Source organism: Poecilia latipinna, unplaced genomic scaffold (assembly GCF_001443285.1).
Source record: "Poecilia latipinna isolate Pla-1442-1.1 unplaced genomic scaffold, P_latipinna-1.0 Scaffold34, whole genome shotgun sequence".
NCBI classification, from domain to species: domain Eukaryota; kingdom Metazoa; phylum Chordata; class Actinopteri; order Cyprinodontiformes; family Poeciliidae; genus Poecilia; species Poecilia latipinna.
Window position 1 is genome coordinate 234,384 of NW_015112650.1, and position 17,629 is coordinate 252,012.

At 42.5% G+C, this 17,629-nt stretch overlaps 1 protein-coding gene across 3 annotated transcripts in view; it reads left to right on the forward strand.

The window, feature by feature from the left end:
* wnt7bb (wingless-type MMTV integration site family, member 7Bb) overlaps nucleotides 1-17,629 on the forward strand; it is a 44,613-nt gene that overhangs the window by 25,413 nt on the left and 1,571 nt on the right. For all 3 annotated transcript variants that reach the window (XM_015042479.1, XM_015042470.1, XM_015042462.1), the window contains exon 3: nucleotides 12,310-12,581. In XM_015042479.1, coding sequence (XP_014897965.1) covers nucleotides 12,310-12,581 — 272 coding nt within the window. The remainder of the gene's footprint in view (nucleotides 1-12,309; nucleotides 12,582-17,629) is intronic.

Consider the following 17,629-nt stretch of genomic DNA (forward strand, 5'->3'; position numbering starts at 1 on the left):
CGAGTCCAGAGAAAACAGTGTGATGGTATGGATGCGTGTGTGTGCATGTGTGCGTGTGTGTGTGTGTGTCAGGTTAGGGTTCCCCCACCGTAGATACAGTGAGGGTAATCACGGTTTAGTGCAGGTCACTGCTCACTAGGGGTGGGAATTTATCGGATCGTTTATCATTTATTGTGGTAAATTTCTCATCATGATAAGATTTTTCATTTGGGGTTGTCAAAATAAATTCCAACTAATGACTTTTAAGCAACCCAAAACTGTCCGTGTTGTTGGGATTGTCCTCTGTTTGAGTATCAATAATTATGAACAAAAATATATGATTAAATTCAGTTTGCAGTTTAGTTGGTACAAATTACACGTCTTTGTGACTGGTTTCCTAAAGGAGCATATTAGAATTGGGAATGTTTTTCCAAGTGTAGTATTTGTGTTTTGGGGTTATGATTTCTGTGTCATGCAGTCATAGCCAGACAGTTCCCTAAAAAAGTGGTTCTTGCTAGTCTGTCACTTTTATCGCTATCACAATATTACCACAAAATATCACGATAAAACTTTAAATTCATGTTGCTCAGTCCTGCCACATCACCTTTTCCACCTCCAGGATCAATCAGGTTTATTTGTATTTTTGTGTTTTTATGATGTAAACTTTGAACTGCCTTGTACGCATCAAAATGTCGTTGATGTGCTTCTGTCCGGGGTGTGGCCCCCTTGCTGTTGCTCATTTATCAATTCTGACTCCTTCCCGGTTAGTGTGGGTGTGCCTGCAGCAGAGATCCCACTAAATTCTCTCAAACCCACCCACTGTTTGTCTACAAACCCCTGCACTCCTGGTGCTCGTTGTGGACGCTAGTCCTCCGGGGGTTTGGCCGGGGATCTCTCTCCTGTCTGTACATGCGTCGTTTTGGCCCCTGTCCTACCTGGCCCCGCGGTGGGTGCTGTGTTATCGGTGGAATCTACGTCCGTCTGAGTCTGCCGGTGACACAGACAGACGCGGGAGGAAACAGGATGCGAGAGGATCAACTGTAATCTCGCAGCGCTCTTTGTCTCGCACAATCCCAGGCCGATCGGTGTGTTCTCTGCACACTGGACACTTGCATGTGCCAACAATCACATCGCTGCTAGCCTCTTTAGCCAAGTGGGGAAGAGTTAGCCGGTCTGGGGAAAGGAGACACTTGCAGGATGGAGAGAGTCTTTTAGCAGAGATAGTCGATTGATTGGTTATAGGTTGAAGAATTGAGAAATGTACCTTGTCTCCTTGCTACAACCAAAAACTTCAATCTATTTTATTTGGATTTCACGTGCTACAACAACTGAAAGTAGAACATAATTTTGAAGTAGAAGGAAGATGATGTGTTGCTTTCGAAATTTGTCGTTCGTCAGTATTCAGACTTTCCGTCCGAGTCACAACATTCAACCTCTCCAAGACATGGCGGTTCACATACACCAACATCACATACATCAATTCTCTGTTCCAGAACACCTGATTCAAATGATTGCATGACCTCCTCTGCATGCCACCAAGTACTGCAGAAGCCTGTTAGTCACCCACTTATTCAAGTCTGGTGTTTGTGCAGAAGAAGGGAAAGACTTAAAATCATCCTACAGAGTCAGAGCCGTACAGGTCAAGACACTTAAGGCAACTCTGGAGGAGCTGCAGAGATCTAGAATCTGCAAGCAAGACAACTCGTTATGCACTAAATTTGTCTTCCATAAGACACATTTGGTCTTTATGGAAGAGAAACAAGAAGAAAGTCATTCCTGGAGGTCTATTTTCTTTAGCAAAACCCATTAAGAGGTCTTACGGAAGAAGGTGCTCTGAATAGCTGAGATAAAAACTGAATGTTTTAGCCTAAATGGAAAAGCTAGGTGTTGTTATAGCTGAATTGTGCTAGTGGAGACAAAGTGATGATGAAGTTTTGTGGGATAGACATGCCGCCAGATCTGCAACGATTACCGCAAACCAGACGTGCCAAAGTCCACCAACTTTTTGATACATTGCTTCCTGAAACACCACTGAGATTAAAGTCCACCTACAGAGCTGAATGACATGTTGACGAGGAAATTTGGCCATTTTATTCAGCTGTGCTGGAGCAGATGCATTCCAAAGCTAATGGACAGAAGCTCTTGACTTAGACACCTACAGCACAATCCAGCTAATCCAGCAAACAGCGGTTCTAAAACTGCAGAGGCAAAAGAAGCTGAATACAAATGTTCGTCACACTTTTCAGGTTTTTGCTCATAAAAAAAAAATGTCTTATTTTTGTTCCACGTCACAACTATGTGCTACTTCCTGTCATATACCTATGCATTTCATCTTTGCTTCGTACGTTGGGTTTGTATTTTCCGTATTTAGTTCCGTTTTCCCAGTGTTTTGGTTGAGTTTGCAACTATTCCTTGTCTTTGTAGTGTCATTTCCTGAACTCAGCTCGAGCCGCCATTAATTTCTGATCGACTACATTCACCTGGCTTGCACGCCACAACCACACCTCCACCTCCACCAGGCTCTCTGGTTTCTTTGGTTTATTGCTGCCTTCTGCTGCTCCCTTGTCCTCAAGTCTTTTTTCTTTTTTTTTTCCATTGTTGAATCCAATTTTCTGCTCGCCATCATCCTACCCTACGCTGTCACGTTGCCAACGGCGCCCTCAACAAGCTTTACACATGACACTATCGCATAAAGTCCCTATAAAACACATAGCCGTTTGCGGTGGGAGCGTGAGAAAATAAGTTGGACCACATTTTGGTCGAGCATATGGAAATCTCAGCTCTGGAGAGCCGTTTTGTAATGAGAAAGGAAACGTGTAATCAGCCGGGGTATTTGACTGGCTGATTATAGTGATAATGATAAACGCATCTTCAGCTGTATATCTCAGTAAATATGTTTTTTTTGTTTTTTTTTGACAAAGACGAAGCGAAGTCAAACGGGATCAAAACGGAGGAAAATCCTCAACATTCACCTCACTTGAACCTGATAATTGCCCCTGCAGAGCCCCTCATTTTTTCAGATCCGAGCAGGTGAGGTCCTGATTCGGTGTCATTATTAGGATGAAAGCAGGGAGGGAGCGAGGGGAGAAGGATTTGTGCTTGTTTTAGCAAGTCTGAGCGTTCAGTTAGAAGGATTTATATCCACCTCGGGGAGCTCAGAGAAGAAAAAGGATGCTTTTGAAAAATGTTTTCTGCCAGCACAATTTTCTATGCCTGGGAGACAGCTTACTTAAACTCTCAGGGTTTTTAATACTCTACCGCCAATGCTGAATACTCTCATAATTGGGTTAGCTTTACTGCTTAAAGCCCTCTTCATTATATGAATCAAACCCAGGGGGAAGGGGAGGTAGGGGTTGGGGTGGTGGGACCCATCAGTGAGCGGCCGCGCCAGAGCGTGCCGCTTCCTTGTCTCGCCGTTGCGAGCTCTGAGGGGAATGTGGAGCCCGGTTCTGGTAAAACAATATTATTTTATTGTACAGGAACATGGCTGTGCTAATTCCTCGAGCTGAAAAACCTCACAGACCACAACTGTGTCTATAATTTGCTAGGAGCATATGTTCATAGCAACGGTACATAAAGCGGAACGGAAAACAGTAGTGGAGAGGGCCGCAGTCAGTCCAGTGATTGGTATACAAAGCTCGGGGTTTTCCTCCAGCTTTCCTTCCCTTTTTCGGGGCCCCGGAGACACACTTCCAGGATCGGCTTGGCTTTGGTCGCAGCCTATTTTCGGTGCTTTCGGTGTCACAACTTTATGCCCTCGCTCCTCTTTTCCTTTGATGGAGTTGACTGGGGCTTCTGCTCATTATCATATTCATATTTACTCGGCTGCTTTGCTTTGAGTTTTCCGTGCGCCGTTTTGTTTTGGGGTGGAGACGGCAGAGTCGATTCTAACCGGATGAACATAAAATGACGAAAGTACTGACCCCTCCCTCCTGCAGATTCCTCCTGTTTATACTTTGTTGCACTTAAATACTACAAATTGTTGAACTAGTTCTAATATCAGACAAATATAAAGTGAGCACTTTCACTTTTTAGACAGGGGGTGAGGGGATGACTCAAGCTGAAAAACTGCGTACCACCATCTTTAGTGGCAACAGCTGCTGTCTGATACAAGATTCAATCATTTTACTGATCTCTGACCCAGAACCGCACAGGATTCTGGGGGATGTAGGCAGAGGAAAGGCTCCATCTGCTCAACCTCTCACAGGCAGCTAACTGTGAGGAGTTAGCTGGCTGTCAGCTAAGCTAGCTGCAGCTAGCTTCAACTGACTCACTCGTTCTTTGGTTACCTAGCAACAGCCTTGTTGAGTAATTTGCGCAGCAGCAGCTTAAGTTTTAAGCCTCAACTGCTTAAAAATAGAAAAAGCAATGTTGTGGAGGGAAAAATGGTAAAACAGAAAAGGTCACCCAGTGTTTGGCAGTTAAAACAGCTAATTGATAATTATCAATATCGATTGGTATGAAACGTTCATCAGTTATGTCATCTTCAGCAGATATGTGTCTTTGACTAGGATCTTCAAAAACCCCTCTTATTTTGTTGCTTTGGCATATTACATTGCTTTATTTACACAATTTATTGTAGAAAATGTATACATCTGTGAGGCTATTTTACATTTTGAGCTTTTTTAAAAATCTTTTCAGTGGCATTCTTTAGCTTTTCGTTATCTAAGGAAGCATGTCTCTACCATGCATATGACAAACGTTGAACCTTAACCTGAACTTCAGAAGTGGAGTTTTTGACGCGTCAGGTTTATTTAGGTTTGGGTTACGTTATGTCAGACACGAAAACATCTCTGATGATCGGAAACATGCAAGTCAAAAAGCGAGGAAACTAATCTCCGTTTTCACTTGGGAAACACACGGCTGCTTTCATGACCGGGATCCATTCAGACATAATCAGTGTAGAGACTCCTGACCACCAGCAGGTGACACTTTCCCCTTTGTTCTCCTTTGTGGTGTTGTTTGTCTGCGACGGGATCTTCTTGTTCCTAACGGACGCGAGGCTCAGCTGCGTCGTTGTCCGGCTGAGAGGTCTTAGTCTTACGCAACCCGGGCCTCCTGTGTCCTCGGGGTGTGAGTGCACGTCTGGGAAGAGTGGACTTCACAAAGCTTTCCCCTTCACTGCCCCGCCACAAACAGGCCCGGCTTGTGCGGAAAGGCCATTCAGCTGCGCTGCTAGACTCTGTGTGTGTGTTTCTCTGTTGCAAGGCTTTCAACTGTGTTCCTCTTCCATTCAGTCTTTTCTTTGTTTACCTATATATGTTTGGATGTTCTTCTCCGGTGCAGGACGATGTCTTGTTAAAGTATTCCCACCCCTTGGACTTTTACAAGTTTGGTTGTTTTACAAGCAGAATCTTCTCTAAATTCTTTGGGGATTTGGGCATCGTCTACCTGTGAATTGTAAGGAAATTATAATATTTTTTACAACCTGAAAAATGTGTCGTGTTTCCACATCCAGTGACGGTTAGAGGCATAGCAGTAGTGCGTGTTTTATTCATACTGCGCCATTTTTTGGATCTGGTTCTTATTTTATGTTATTCTTTAATGCTTATTTTTATTTTCCTTCATAGTTTGTCCATCTGGTTTCTGCTTGTGACCCATTATGTATCGTAATTTTTGCTCTGCAGTGCATCTCTGATGTTGAGTTGAATGACGGTAAGGATGACCTGATGTTTACAGCTTTGCAAATTAATCACTGCAGACAGATTCTCGTTTGGATTTAGGGCTGGAGTTTGACTAGGCCATTCCATAGCATGCGTTTGACCATCTCTTGTCTCCAGAGCTGCTGTCCTTTTCCTGCTCCTACACGCCTCAATCAAACGGCTTGAATCCCCCATCAGCAGTCATTTATTTAATTTGGCTTAATTGGAAGCATCGACCGTCTGCAGGATCCACGGTGAAGAGGAAATGTCTCATTCCGAAACCTTTTGAACAGTTGCTAAGGATACCGCCTCTATAGGGCTGTGCGACACGGATTTAAAGTTTTATCACGATATTTTGTGGTACTATAAAAGTGACAATAAGACCTTTTTTTTTTTTTACTTTTGTTTTAGGTAACCATATGACACACAAAACTGTCCTTCAAAAAAAAAAAAAACGGAGCTAGTTCCGACCAAAGCACCAGATTGACGTCTCCTGTCATCCAGCCTTTGATAGAAAGAGACGCATGAGGAAAACAATCATGCAAATGGAAATAATCAACCTTGTTTTAATTTATCACTCTATTAGTTGATTTATTTCAGCAGGCCAAGCCTCAATTTTTTTTTATATTGCTTTATAATCTGTCCCTCCTTTAAACTCATCAGCGTCTTTCTCTGTGACCCGTCTGCTGCATGTCTTGTTCTCCACGGCTCCGTTTGCTCTGACGCTCCTTAACGAACCCCGGAGGCCTCTGCAGAACAGCTGCATCTATTCTCAGAATGAATTACTCACAGGTGAACTCGCAACTTCTGAAGGTGGTCGGTGGCACTTGATCTTACTTAATGGTATCGAAGTAAAAGAAGTTGACTGGAAAGAAATACACTTTACACTTCTAAGACTTTAATCAGTACAAAAAAAAGTTTATATTGCTAGCTGGTCTTTAGGAGAAACGTGTGGAGAACACAGTGGATAGACTGCAGCTCCTCCTCCGCAGCACCGTGTAACGTCAGATCAATAGTTCTTTTAAACTCCTTTAACTCGACAGTTTTCATGTTTCAGTGTTTGTTTGAGCTGCACGCCTTTCTTTGCACTAGTGCAACCTGCAAGTGACATTTGGAGTCAAATTTCAGGACCAGCTGTGCTGAGAAGAGGGGGCAAAAAAACTGTTCCTACTTCTAAGCATATACTGTGCACTGTAACACACAATATAGGGGAAAAAATAAAAATAGAGAATTATGCATTCAGTAACAGCTTTTCCACACTGATTGGGTCTGGCTGTATTTCATATGGATTAGTAGATCCACTAACAAGTTTCTACTGGTGTAAGTGATATAAAAAAATAATAAAGAAGTGGTGCTGATGACATATCACAATATTACTGTGCAAAAGTAGCCACAGCTTTCCATATTTGCCTATTACACCAAAAAGGTCGGATGTATTTTATGGTCTGAATTAACACAGACTACAAACGGGAATAGATTGAAAACAATTCATTTTAATGCAGTATGTTTATAAGTAGGTTTATTCTGAGTGGAGGTGATGTAAAGGTTCATGTTTCTTAGCAAGAGTCTGAAAGCTAAAGATTAGGGTGATGGCAAAGAGACCTTCCGAACAATGGTGTCAGTGGAAAAATGCAAGAATAATTTCTGACTATTTCCATATTTGCCTATTACACCAAAAAGGTCGGATGTATTTTATGGTCTGAATTAACACATTTTCTTGATTTTCTTAACCAGAAGCTTCAAGTAGAAAGCACCTAGTATCAAGGTGGTGGCTGCATCATGTTTTGTGAGAGGAGGGATGGTCAGACTTGATGGAGCAGATGGATAAGAAAGGATGTCGCACTTTTTTCTTTTTTCTTTTAGGTTTTTGTTTATAAACATCCCATAAACCCAATTCCAAGTTTTTTTAAATAAAATCTTGCAACGCTTTGCGGCCGTCTGTCACATAAAAATCCCAGCGCCACAACGTCAACGTTTCCGCTTGTGACGTGACAGAATGCGGGGGAAAAAAAACCTCAGATGCTCTCTCAAGCCTCTCCGCGTAGTCGCGTACGGACACGAAAAAAACCCAGCTGTGTGTTTTGTTTGCCTCTCCACAGCCAAGCCTTTGTCCAAATCCCACCAGTATATCTTTTTTCCTTTTCCTCTCCTGTTAGCAGCACGGCCCAGCCTCGGTCTGTGATCAGCAGACAAACCAAGGCCTGTTGAGGTCAGCGGCTGTGTTAACATCATCCAGTTTATGCTACACCAGCGCTGCCTGCGCAGTATTGCTGGTTGTAAATCTGCCGTGCTGTGTCATATTCAATGCTTCCCTCCATCTCTAAACACAGATCGCCGTTTCAGTGGCCAGCCGCTACATCCTTGTATATAAATATATTTCTTTGTGTGTGTGTGTGTGTGTGTCTGTCTGTGTGTCTTGGTTCCGACAGACGGTGAAAAAAAACAAAAACGAAAAACAAAAACATGTCGGGCATCTCAGCTGGGGCCGGTTTCCAAAGTGATGTGGGTGTTTAATGTGTAGGCCAAAAGCAGACTGACTCAGTATCCTTCAGTTCATTTTGTGTTGTTTTTTTTTTAATTTTTTTTTGCTACTGACATGGTGGAATATAACAGGATATGTTTTGGTTGTTTATAACCTCCCACACCACATTTTGGGGAAAAGTAATGCTGATCTGCTTCGCCTTCCTTCTTGGCTACCGGAGCAGACACTTGCCACTAAACTCCATTAGACATCTGGTTTAATATAGCCCCCATTCTTCTCTCTTGGATGTTTCCAAATGCACTGAGGTTTCTCCAGTCAGGCCAACTTTCCACTGGCAGCCGGCGAGGCTATCCCAGGGTGGTTCCTGCTGGAGGACTGTCAGAACGTTTGGGGCTAAGGCTCTTTAGGGATTTTCGATGCCCTAATGGGTGCGTTTAGCGCAGTTCCGGCCAATCGGGGCATCAGCTTTACGGGAGTAAAGTGCAGAGTAATTAGCGCGGGTAGTCTTAACGCTCGACTCATTTGACAAGCCAAAGCCAGCAAATTCTGCTTGTGAAGTTACGGACTTTCTTCAGCCGGAAAGGTTTTCCGACCCCAGACCCGTCGGGAGGAGGAGAGGGAGTTCTGAGGAGGGGGGGGGGGTAAAAACCTCAACAACCTCATCATCATGCGTTTCCCCCTGTGAACGGCAGAGCCCGACGGGCCCGGAAATGTGCCGAGGGAACCACCCTTTCTCTGGAAACTACCTTTGTCCTGTTTTAAACATTACAGTGTCACTCTGTTTGTGCATCTATGTACAAAATGCCTTTTAAACAGTGGATGTGTGTCAGGGTGGAGGCCAGTCACTTTGCTGTGTGTGTGTGTGTGTGTGTGTGTGTGTGTGTGTGTGTGTGTGTGTGTGTGTGTGTGTGAGGTAGGGGCAGCAGAACGTTACCACAAGCTGGTGGGGCACAGCTCTAGCTTGCTAACCAAAAAAAGCAAGCGGTGGTGAGTCAGTCGCCTCTGGGCAAAACCTGTGGCCATGGTATTAGCTGCAGAGTGCCAGTCCCAGGATGGGAAATTAACAGCAGCTTTGGGTGAAAACATGTTGGAGAGTTGAGAAAAAAAAAATTACCCCCGAGTCCCGATTGAGAGGTGTAAAAAGCCCATCTGTGGAGGAAATCAGCTGTAAAACAGCTGCAAACGGCATCATAAATGCACTATAATTAGCAGTACATAAAAATAAATTAGTTTTTTTATTTAAGAGTCTCATAAAACATGGTACAAAAGGCAAAATAATCACCAAACGGAAGTTAACGTTCAACCTTGGTTTAAATCAGACTGCAGTGATGTTTATTAACTTCCTCCAACTTAATATTTTTAGAGTTTTTTAAATATAGCGGGGGGAAAAAAGATGCAGACATAGTTTTTTTTTTTCCATTTCTCTCTTACATTTAGGTTTTTCTTTTTAAAGTTCATCAATTTTCTGCATCTGCAGGGAATGGAGAATGTAATTCATGTGTTTCCATGGATACTTTTTTTTGGATACCTAAATAAAGTGTTGAAAGCTATCACTTTGTAGCGCTTTGAACATCTTTCAGAGGGATTATTAACGAGTGGTAATATTAGACAGTTACTATACACTTTGTCTTCAACTACTTCCTGCTTTTGGTAAGCACAGCTTTAAGACCCCAAAGTTTAGGTTTTGCTTCATAAATGCTCTCGAGGGAGGATGGATCCATCCTGTTTGTTTTGGTTTTTATCTTTCACCGGACCGTCCAAATGTCGTGGCTGAAATCAAGCCTGCAGATTGTAGCCCCAGTTTGGAAGCGATGTTTTGCTGGTGCAGCTTATGAACTTTCAGATATTTCTGGTTGAAACCGGTGGTTACCTGAGCTACTGTAACCTTTCTGTAATGTTGAACCAATCGGTGCTTCTGACAAATTGTTTTTGTTTTAGTCCATGCAGCTGCAGCTCATCTGATGTTCTCACATGACGTTCTAAAGTTATTCAAGCCCTCACTCTGAAGTGTGTAGATGGCCAATTGCGTTGAGTGGCTGCCATGCGATTGGTTGATTTGAACCTCATCTCCCACGGTAACAAAATGTCACCACTGTGCTCCTGAATTCAGGTTTCCAGTACTTGCTTACGAACGCGTACTGTCCCATGTTTGTTCCCAGAGTTGTCTTCATATGTTCCACTCCGCTCCTCTGAAAACCATTTAAGAAAAGCAAATTGTCACAAAGAGTTTGGGTTGTGAAAATTCAGAAATAATTTACCAAGGCTAATGCCAACAACTGGAGTGAAGCACAAGACAATCAGGGCTAACATTGTTTTTACTAGTCAATTACTCAATCAAATATTCTGATGATTAATCGATTAATCGGATGTAAAACAACAACAACAAAAAAGACGTTGAACCAAGTAAAGCTGAAGCTGTACCACTTGAGGAGTTCTGAGTAGAATATATTTACAAAGATTTGTTTCTGTCTTCTATATATATTTATATACAGCTTTATCTTTTCTGCTCTGTGTTGTTCTTTAAACAAATGGCTTTTTTCTGAGTCTGTACACTCCAGTAAACGATTAATTGTTCACTAAATTAGTTTGTGATTATTTCGATAATTGATTAATGATTCTTTGTGGCTACATCTGTGCTCAAGTCCCACAGACATGTCAAAAGATGTCATGACAAGATTATATGAGTCAGAGCTGAAACAATAAATACTGCCCATTTGGGGGGGGGGGGAGTATTATGTAAATTCAACTTTTTTGAGCTTTACATGGTGTTGTGATGTCATTTCCTCATCAAAAACATACCTGGATTGTTGCTTTGATTCTTTCATACATGTTTGAGAAATCCTTTAGTCTCCCGTGGCAACTAGTCAGCTGTGCAAAACGCCTGATCTCACCACGAAGCTCGGAGTTGCAGTCTCCAAGCTACGGCCTCACAGAGCAGCCCTCTCCTTCCCCCCACTCAGCTCCTTAAGACTAGCTGGCAGCAATTAGCAAACACCTGGAGGAACTGCACATCTGCTGAGCTAATTATGCAAGCTAATTCTCAGCGTAACGCTGGTAAAAATATTAACGGGTTAATAGAGGAGCCGTGTCATGACTTGCTGCAGACAGAGTGCTGAAAAGAGCAGGAGCTTCTTAAAGAGACAGAGGCCCAATTTCAGGTCGATAAATTACAGAGTCAAATTTTTTTAAGGCATATTTGGTATATTTTTATATCAACTCGAGGAGAAGAAATTGATTGTGCTATTAAATGGAACTTTGTGCTTGGAAAATAAATAACATTGCCGCTTTAAAAATTACAACTGATTGGTAACAGAGAAGCGTTTTTGGCCTTCAGCTCTGAACTTTTAAACGTTGGTTGGATTTTTAAATGTTTAAAACTTAACCACATACCGAGACCTTTCTATAGAAGTCACGTTTATACAGGACACCACAGACGAGTAGATGGACGGACGGATAGATGGCAGCAGCTAGTTTTTAAAGAATTAGAATCGTTAAGCCTGAACATCCATTTATTCTAATACACTGCTTCCCTTTTCCACCAGAACCTGAGAGCTGCTTAAATCGAATTCCATACTTTCCCTTTGTCCTGGAAACTCTGGAAATATATATATATATTTTTAAACTAACGGCAGCAGGGCCAAAACACAGACCTGGATCAGCCCGACTTTTCCACCAGCATTAATACCGGCCCCAGCAGATCCAGCCGCCTCCATTATCACGTGAACACCTTGTCACCGCTGGACACGATGGAGCGATTTCTCCTCATAAACGAGGCGCGCGTGCGTCAGTGAGGAGAGGGGACCCGCAGCCCCCGGGCCGTGTGCAGAGTGGGCAGCAGAACAAGGTGCTCCTGCGGAGGAATTCAGCACTTTGGACAGCACCGAAAAAAATCTCTCCCCACTCTGGAATTCTGACGCTGCGCTCTCTCTGGGCCGGGCCCGAGGACGCTGCGGTCAGGAATGCAACCGTATTCGTACCGAGGTGCAGGAGGGAAGCTGGCGACACATTAGGACGATGCCCCGAATTTAGAATCTGTTCTACTCAGAATTACCTACAAGAAAAGGCGTTACGACTAATTATATGTACACTTTTTTCCCCCTACTTTTCGTTGATCTCCAGAATGTTTGCTTTAAAAAAAAAAAGACTCCTTTCTTATTTTTAACCTTTTTTTTTTTTTCTAAAAACAATCTACTGTCTTTCCCTCAGGCAGTCGGGAAGCAGCTTTCACCTATGCCATCACGGCAGCGGGGGTGGCCCACGCCATCACGGCCGCCTGCAGCCAGGGCAACCTGAGCCAGTGCGGCTGCGACCGGGAGAAGCAGGGCTACTACAACCAGGAGGAAGGCTGGAAGTGGGGCGGCTGCTCGGCCGACATCAAGTACGGCATCGAGTTCTCGCGGCGCTTCGTGGACGCCCGGGAGATCAAGAAGACGCCCCGCCGCCTGATGAACTTGCACAACAACGAGGCAGGCAGAAAGGTAACGGGACCGCTTTCCCAGAACCTCAAGACGCTCGAAAAGAAAAATGCTTTCCTTTTTTCTTTTTTTAAAACCAGAATCAACAATTCACGTTTTCTTGCACTCGCTTTTGGGTTTGATAATTAGCAAAAAAAGAAAATGTAGAAATGCTTCTAAAAGCATTGGGACATCTCCTCTGGTCTTATTTGACAGCTTTTATTTTGACAAGGACACTCCTCAATAACAATGCAGCTTAAAAAAAATTAAATAGAAAAGGGCAGAAACTTCAATCACAAGATCTTTAAATAAGAAAATAAGCTTTTCAGTCTGTACAGCAAAACCGAAATGTTCGGGTGAAAAAGTGATGCAAGAACCATGATGTGGAAGTATATTGTAGTAACGTAGATCTGGACTTTGACTGGGCCATTTAAACACGTGAATATATTCCGGTTTAAACGATTTCATTGCAATTTTCAAACGTTTGATAATGAAGCAAATTGTGGGGAGATTAGTGAAATTCACAATCCCAACGATACGGACAGCTTTAAGGGATTTTAAACATTAATCACAACGCTTATCCAAAAAAATGTATCGCAATAAATGAGAAACGACGCGATAAATCCCCGGCCCTGCTACAAGTAAATTGAAGTTTGTAGTTGTACCATGAACAAATGTGAGTATTGAAGGGGAGTGAATATTTTATTTTACGCATCATTATCAGGCGATTGCTTGTTCCGATTCTGAAAATTGTAAACAAAGAAAAAAAAATGAAGTGAGCGATCTGACCGACTGCTTGGTTTCTGCCCCGTCCGAGGAGAGCTGCGGCCCCGCCCGCCGGCTGACAGACGGAGGATTGGCTTTCCTTCTTTCCATTTCTGCTCACGGAATTATGAAGTGTGAAAGTCAGGAAGTGGATATTATTGCAGTTGTCTGCACAAAACCAAAACATGTCACTCCCATCTGACTGCGTCTATTCAGGGTGTGAAAGCAGGCTGACAATAGCGGTGTTAGCGGAGCAGACTGATCCGGGTCAGCGCCGGCGGGTGCCAGGCTGCTGGCATGCTGGGCTGACAGGGCTGGCGCTGTTTCTGGTCTCGCCCCGGCTCCCTCAGAAATGCAGCCCGGAGGCTCTGGGTTCCAGTGTTTCACAGCAGTTTCTCACAGTTTTGGTGGAAATAACTCGAATGGACGATTTTTAGAACTGGACCCCAGCAGCACGCTTAAGTTTAGACGCTGGTTTTATTCTCCAACATCTCACAGATTGCCTGTCAATGCTGTCATCACTGTCTTCACTGCTGGGGATGGGGAGCGTTGATGTTAGGGAGTAAAATGTTCTTTCCTGTCTCGATCTGAGGCGTTCCTAATGCTGAAATACACCAACAATGTCTGTCATTTTATGTTTTTATTAAAAAAATAAAAATCAAAGCAGTTTAAATCACTCTCCTTCAGCCCAGATGTAACCTGTTCAGTATTTTGGATTAAGAACTAATGTGGTCTACGCTGCAGCTTTGCTCTGATGAAATCATCTAGACTACAGTCTATCATCTCTAGTTCAGGTTAGGCTATTTGAAAGTCTAAAAAGCTGTAAAACAGCATCTTGGTGTTAGCATTGTGCTAATAAAAAGTGTCATAATGGTTAGTAATTAGGCAGTATTAGTTGGGCTACCTGCTGTGGTAGTTAGTCTGCAGCCAGTAAGAGCGATAGGCGACTGTTTTTGTCAAGTGGAAGGAAGACGTGTACGTTTGACGCCGAGGAAGAGTGTGATATTCTGCTGCCAGAAATCCAGAGAAAACTCCACTCACTTTTTCTGGAATCTTATTTAAAGCATCATTATGTAACTTTTATTTTTTTTATTTTTATTAAAAAATCGTTTTCACCATGTCGTTAATATGAAACAGGTAATCTGTGAAAAAGAATTGAGCTCCTCCACTTCCTCCCTGTGCTGCTATTCCTGTCTGCAGATGTGCTCTCTGATTGGTCAAAAAACAACCAATCAGAGCAGGAGGAGTGTCTTAGCGCTGTCAGTCAACCCCGTGTATTCGCTGCTCAATGTGGATTAATGGCAGAGAATCAAGTTAATGTTCGAGGAAAACTGTTTGTCTGCCGTAATCGGCGTTCATGCTAACTAGCCTTAGCGTTCACGACAGGCTCTGGTGTGAACTGGCTGCAGCGCAGCAGAGAGCAAGAGGGAGGACATAAGCTGTGTACACGACTGTGATTGGCAGCTCTAAGACCCTCCTCCTGGCTCTGATTGGTTGTTTCTGATGGAGCTACGTATTTTTTTCAGAGGAAAGTAGATCCTCTGCCTTCTCATAGGGAGAAGGCAGAGGAGCTTGATTTTTTTTTTTTTTTTTTTTTTTTCGTTGGTCTTAAATGATACAGTCACAGCATAATTATCATTTTAACAAATATGTAAAATAAAACATTAAGAAAATTTTCACGCCCCAACTCTTAACCTATATGAACAGCATGAAGGGAAACTTTGCTAAACATCGATAATGGAAACTGAGCGATGTCTTATCTTCCTACATCAACGTAGCTTGTATAATATAATTTGCTCATCTTTCACAGAAAACGTCACGGTTATGCCAAGTAAATCTGCCATATGTGAGCTTATTCTACCTTTTAATCATCATTTAATTGTAATCATAGTGCGGCCGCTGCTCCAGAAGCCTAAACTGTGTAGTTTGCGGTTTCACAATGTGTTTTATTCCACAATACTGTGGTTAACTGCACTTGCAAAGCAAAAAATAATATTACAAAACAATTATGAATCTTTTCACTTTTGCATTAAATGCCACAACAGTTTGGCCAAAAACCCCTCCTGTTGTATATTTATTGCCAATAATAAAAAGAAACCCTGGTTCTGATGAGAGAAAACTCAACACAGGAGGACCGATGAGATTATTTTTTTTTTCCAAACACTAATATGGACCATCATTAAAACAGAAGACTATAATTACATGATTATATTCAGTGATCAAACCAAATGTAAAAGAACACCCAGTGAAACAACACACTGCTCAAATGGTGCAGAATTGGGAGGGCTGCGGGGTGTTTGACAACCAATCTGGAGACGGGACTCTCGGCCGTGCCGGACTAATCAGGAACAGATCGGAGGCTTTGATCGACGTACTTTAAGTAAATGTTTCCATGCATCTGTCAGGCTCCCTACACCAGGCATTCCTTGTGGGTTCTGCGCTGCGCATTTTTGGAAATCCTCGCTCTGAATCAACATCCGCGGCAAATCTGACAGCTGACCCTGGCTTTTATGTAGCTCGGGGAACTCATGTTTTTTCAATCAAACGTCTTTAAACTGGGAAACTGTGACCGCACTGGTGCACAGACAAGACTGACAAAGATACTGAACGTCACTCGCAAACGTTCGTAGAAGTGTTGGACAGAAGGGATGACTTGTGCCTCTGGAAAGGCTGGGCGCCAGGAAAAAGCTGCACAACCAACCAACCAACCAACCAGCGTCTTCGACAAAAAAAAAAAAAAAAGTCAAACGCTTGGTTCAGTGCAAGTTGAGGGCTCCTAATTGGGTTAAAGGCCTCATGTCAGACTATTATAGATGTGTTAATAGAAGCCATTTGAACTCCACTCCCTTGTTTCTGGGTCCCATTGCCTTTTAAGAATGATTCAGCTCAACCTCAACAAAGTGCAATTTTTTATTGTGAGTGTTTTTAAGTTTTGAAGTGTCAGAATACAATAGTCACCATATCCTGAGAGAGTAGGTTTTCTTCTTCTTCTTTGCTGCCATATGTGGTCGATGACCACAAAGAAACAGAAACCAGGCCTTAAGAGGGAAGAATCCAAACCTGGAAAAAAACAATTATAATAATTCTTTGATAATAGAGTGCTTTGCTAATTTACTAACATGTATATTATCATTACGGGTTCCACTTCAATCCGCAAACCTATAATTGAGCCGGTCTTTGTTTGGGATTTGCATGTGCAACACGTTTCCTGAAACAATCTTGATTTAACCCTTTCAGGATGACTGACGGCTTATTTTCCACCCTTGACTGATGTGGTTTAGGGAAGATAGAGAAAATTACAGGATGGTACATTACTCGTACGTACAATTTACCTTTCTTTCAGGACAGGCCGTGACACGCAGGGGAGAGAATTAAGATATGTTTGGATTTGTTCGCCCAGGTCGGCAGTCATCTAGACTGACAGCGTCTGACGAAGTGCCTGTGGCTGCAAGTAATCAGCGCCATCATCTCTTACTGGAAATATCAGCAAAGACATGAAGTGCTTCTTCTTCTTTTTCTTGTTGGTTCAGAATTGGCCTTAAGCAGTTTGATAGCCGGTAACCAAAAGCGTGCCATTGGTTAGTTACTTTGTTGATTAACCACTTGATTAACTGGTGAGTTAAATGCTTAATTATTTGTTTAATTGATTGTTGATTGGATAGTTATTTTATTGATTGGGTGTTTAATTCTATAAGTATCTGGTTTATTGGTTGGTTGTATAATTAGATATTTATTAGTTGGCTACTTGGATGACTGGTTGGTTAATTGCCTGATTTGTTAGTTTATTAAAATGGCTCTCCAGTATTCGGTGCTTGGAGATCATAGATAAAATTCATGAAAACTTAGGCTAACTCTAAAGATGCTTAATATGCATTAATGCACCAAGTGAAAACCATCTTAGTTTGCAGGTTCACTTATATTTGGTACAGCCAATAATCAAGGAAAACGAATGGCACTCCTAGATTGGCTGCTTGACGAACAGCAGCCAATAGCTTGTCAAATAGCAATACACCAAGGTGTTTCAGCTTACCTTAGAAAATCATCCACAGATGGGCATATCTACATTTATATTTTGGAGTTGCACTGAAAAAAATTGCAAGCAGCTGAATCTGTGAATACTGAACCACGAATAGCAAGTGCTTGTTGTTGAACGACTCAGTACGTTTGTGTTTGGTTGGATTATTGCTCGATTAGTTTCTTTAATAGGCTGGTTGGTTGATTATTTGGTTGACTGTTTAGCCTCCAGATGACATTCGTTGTGACTCGGCACTGAGAGACTGACTTAACTTGAATTTCACCATATTTAG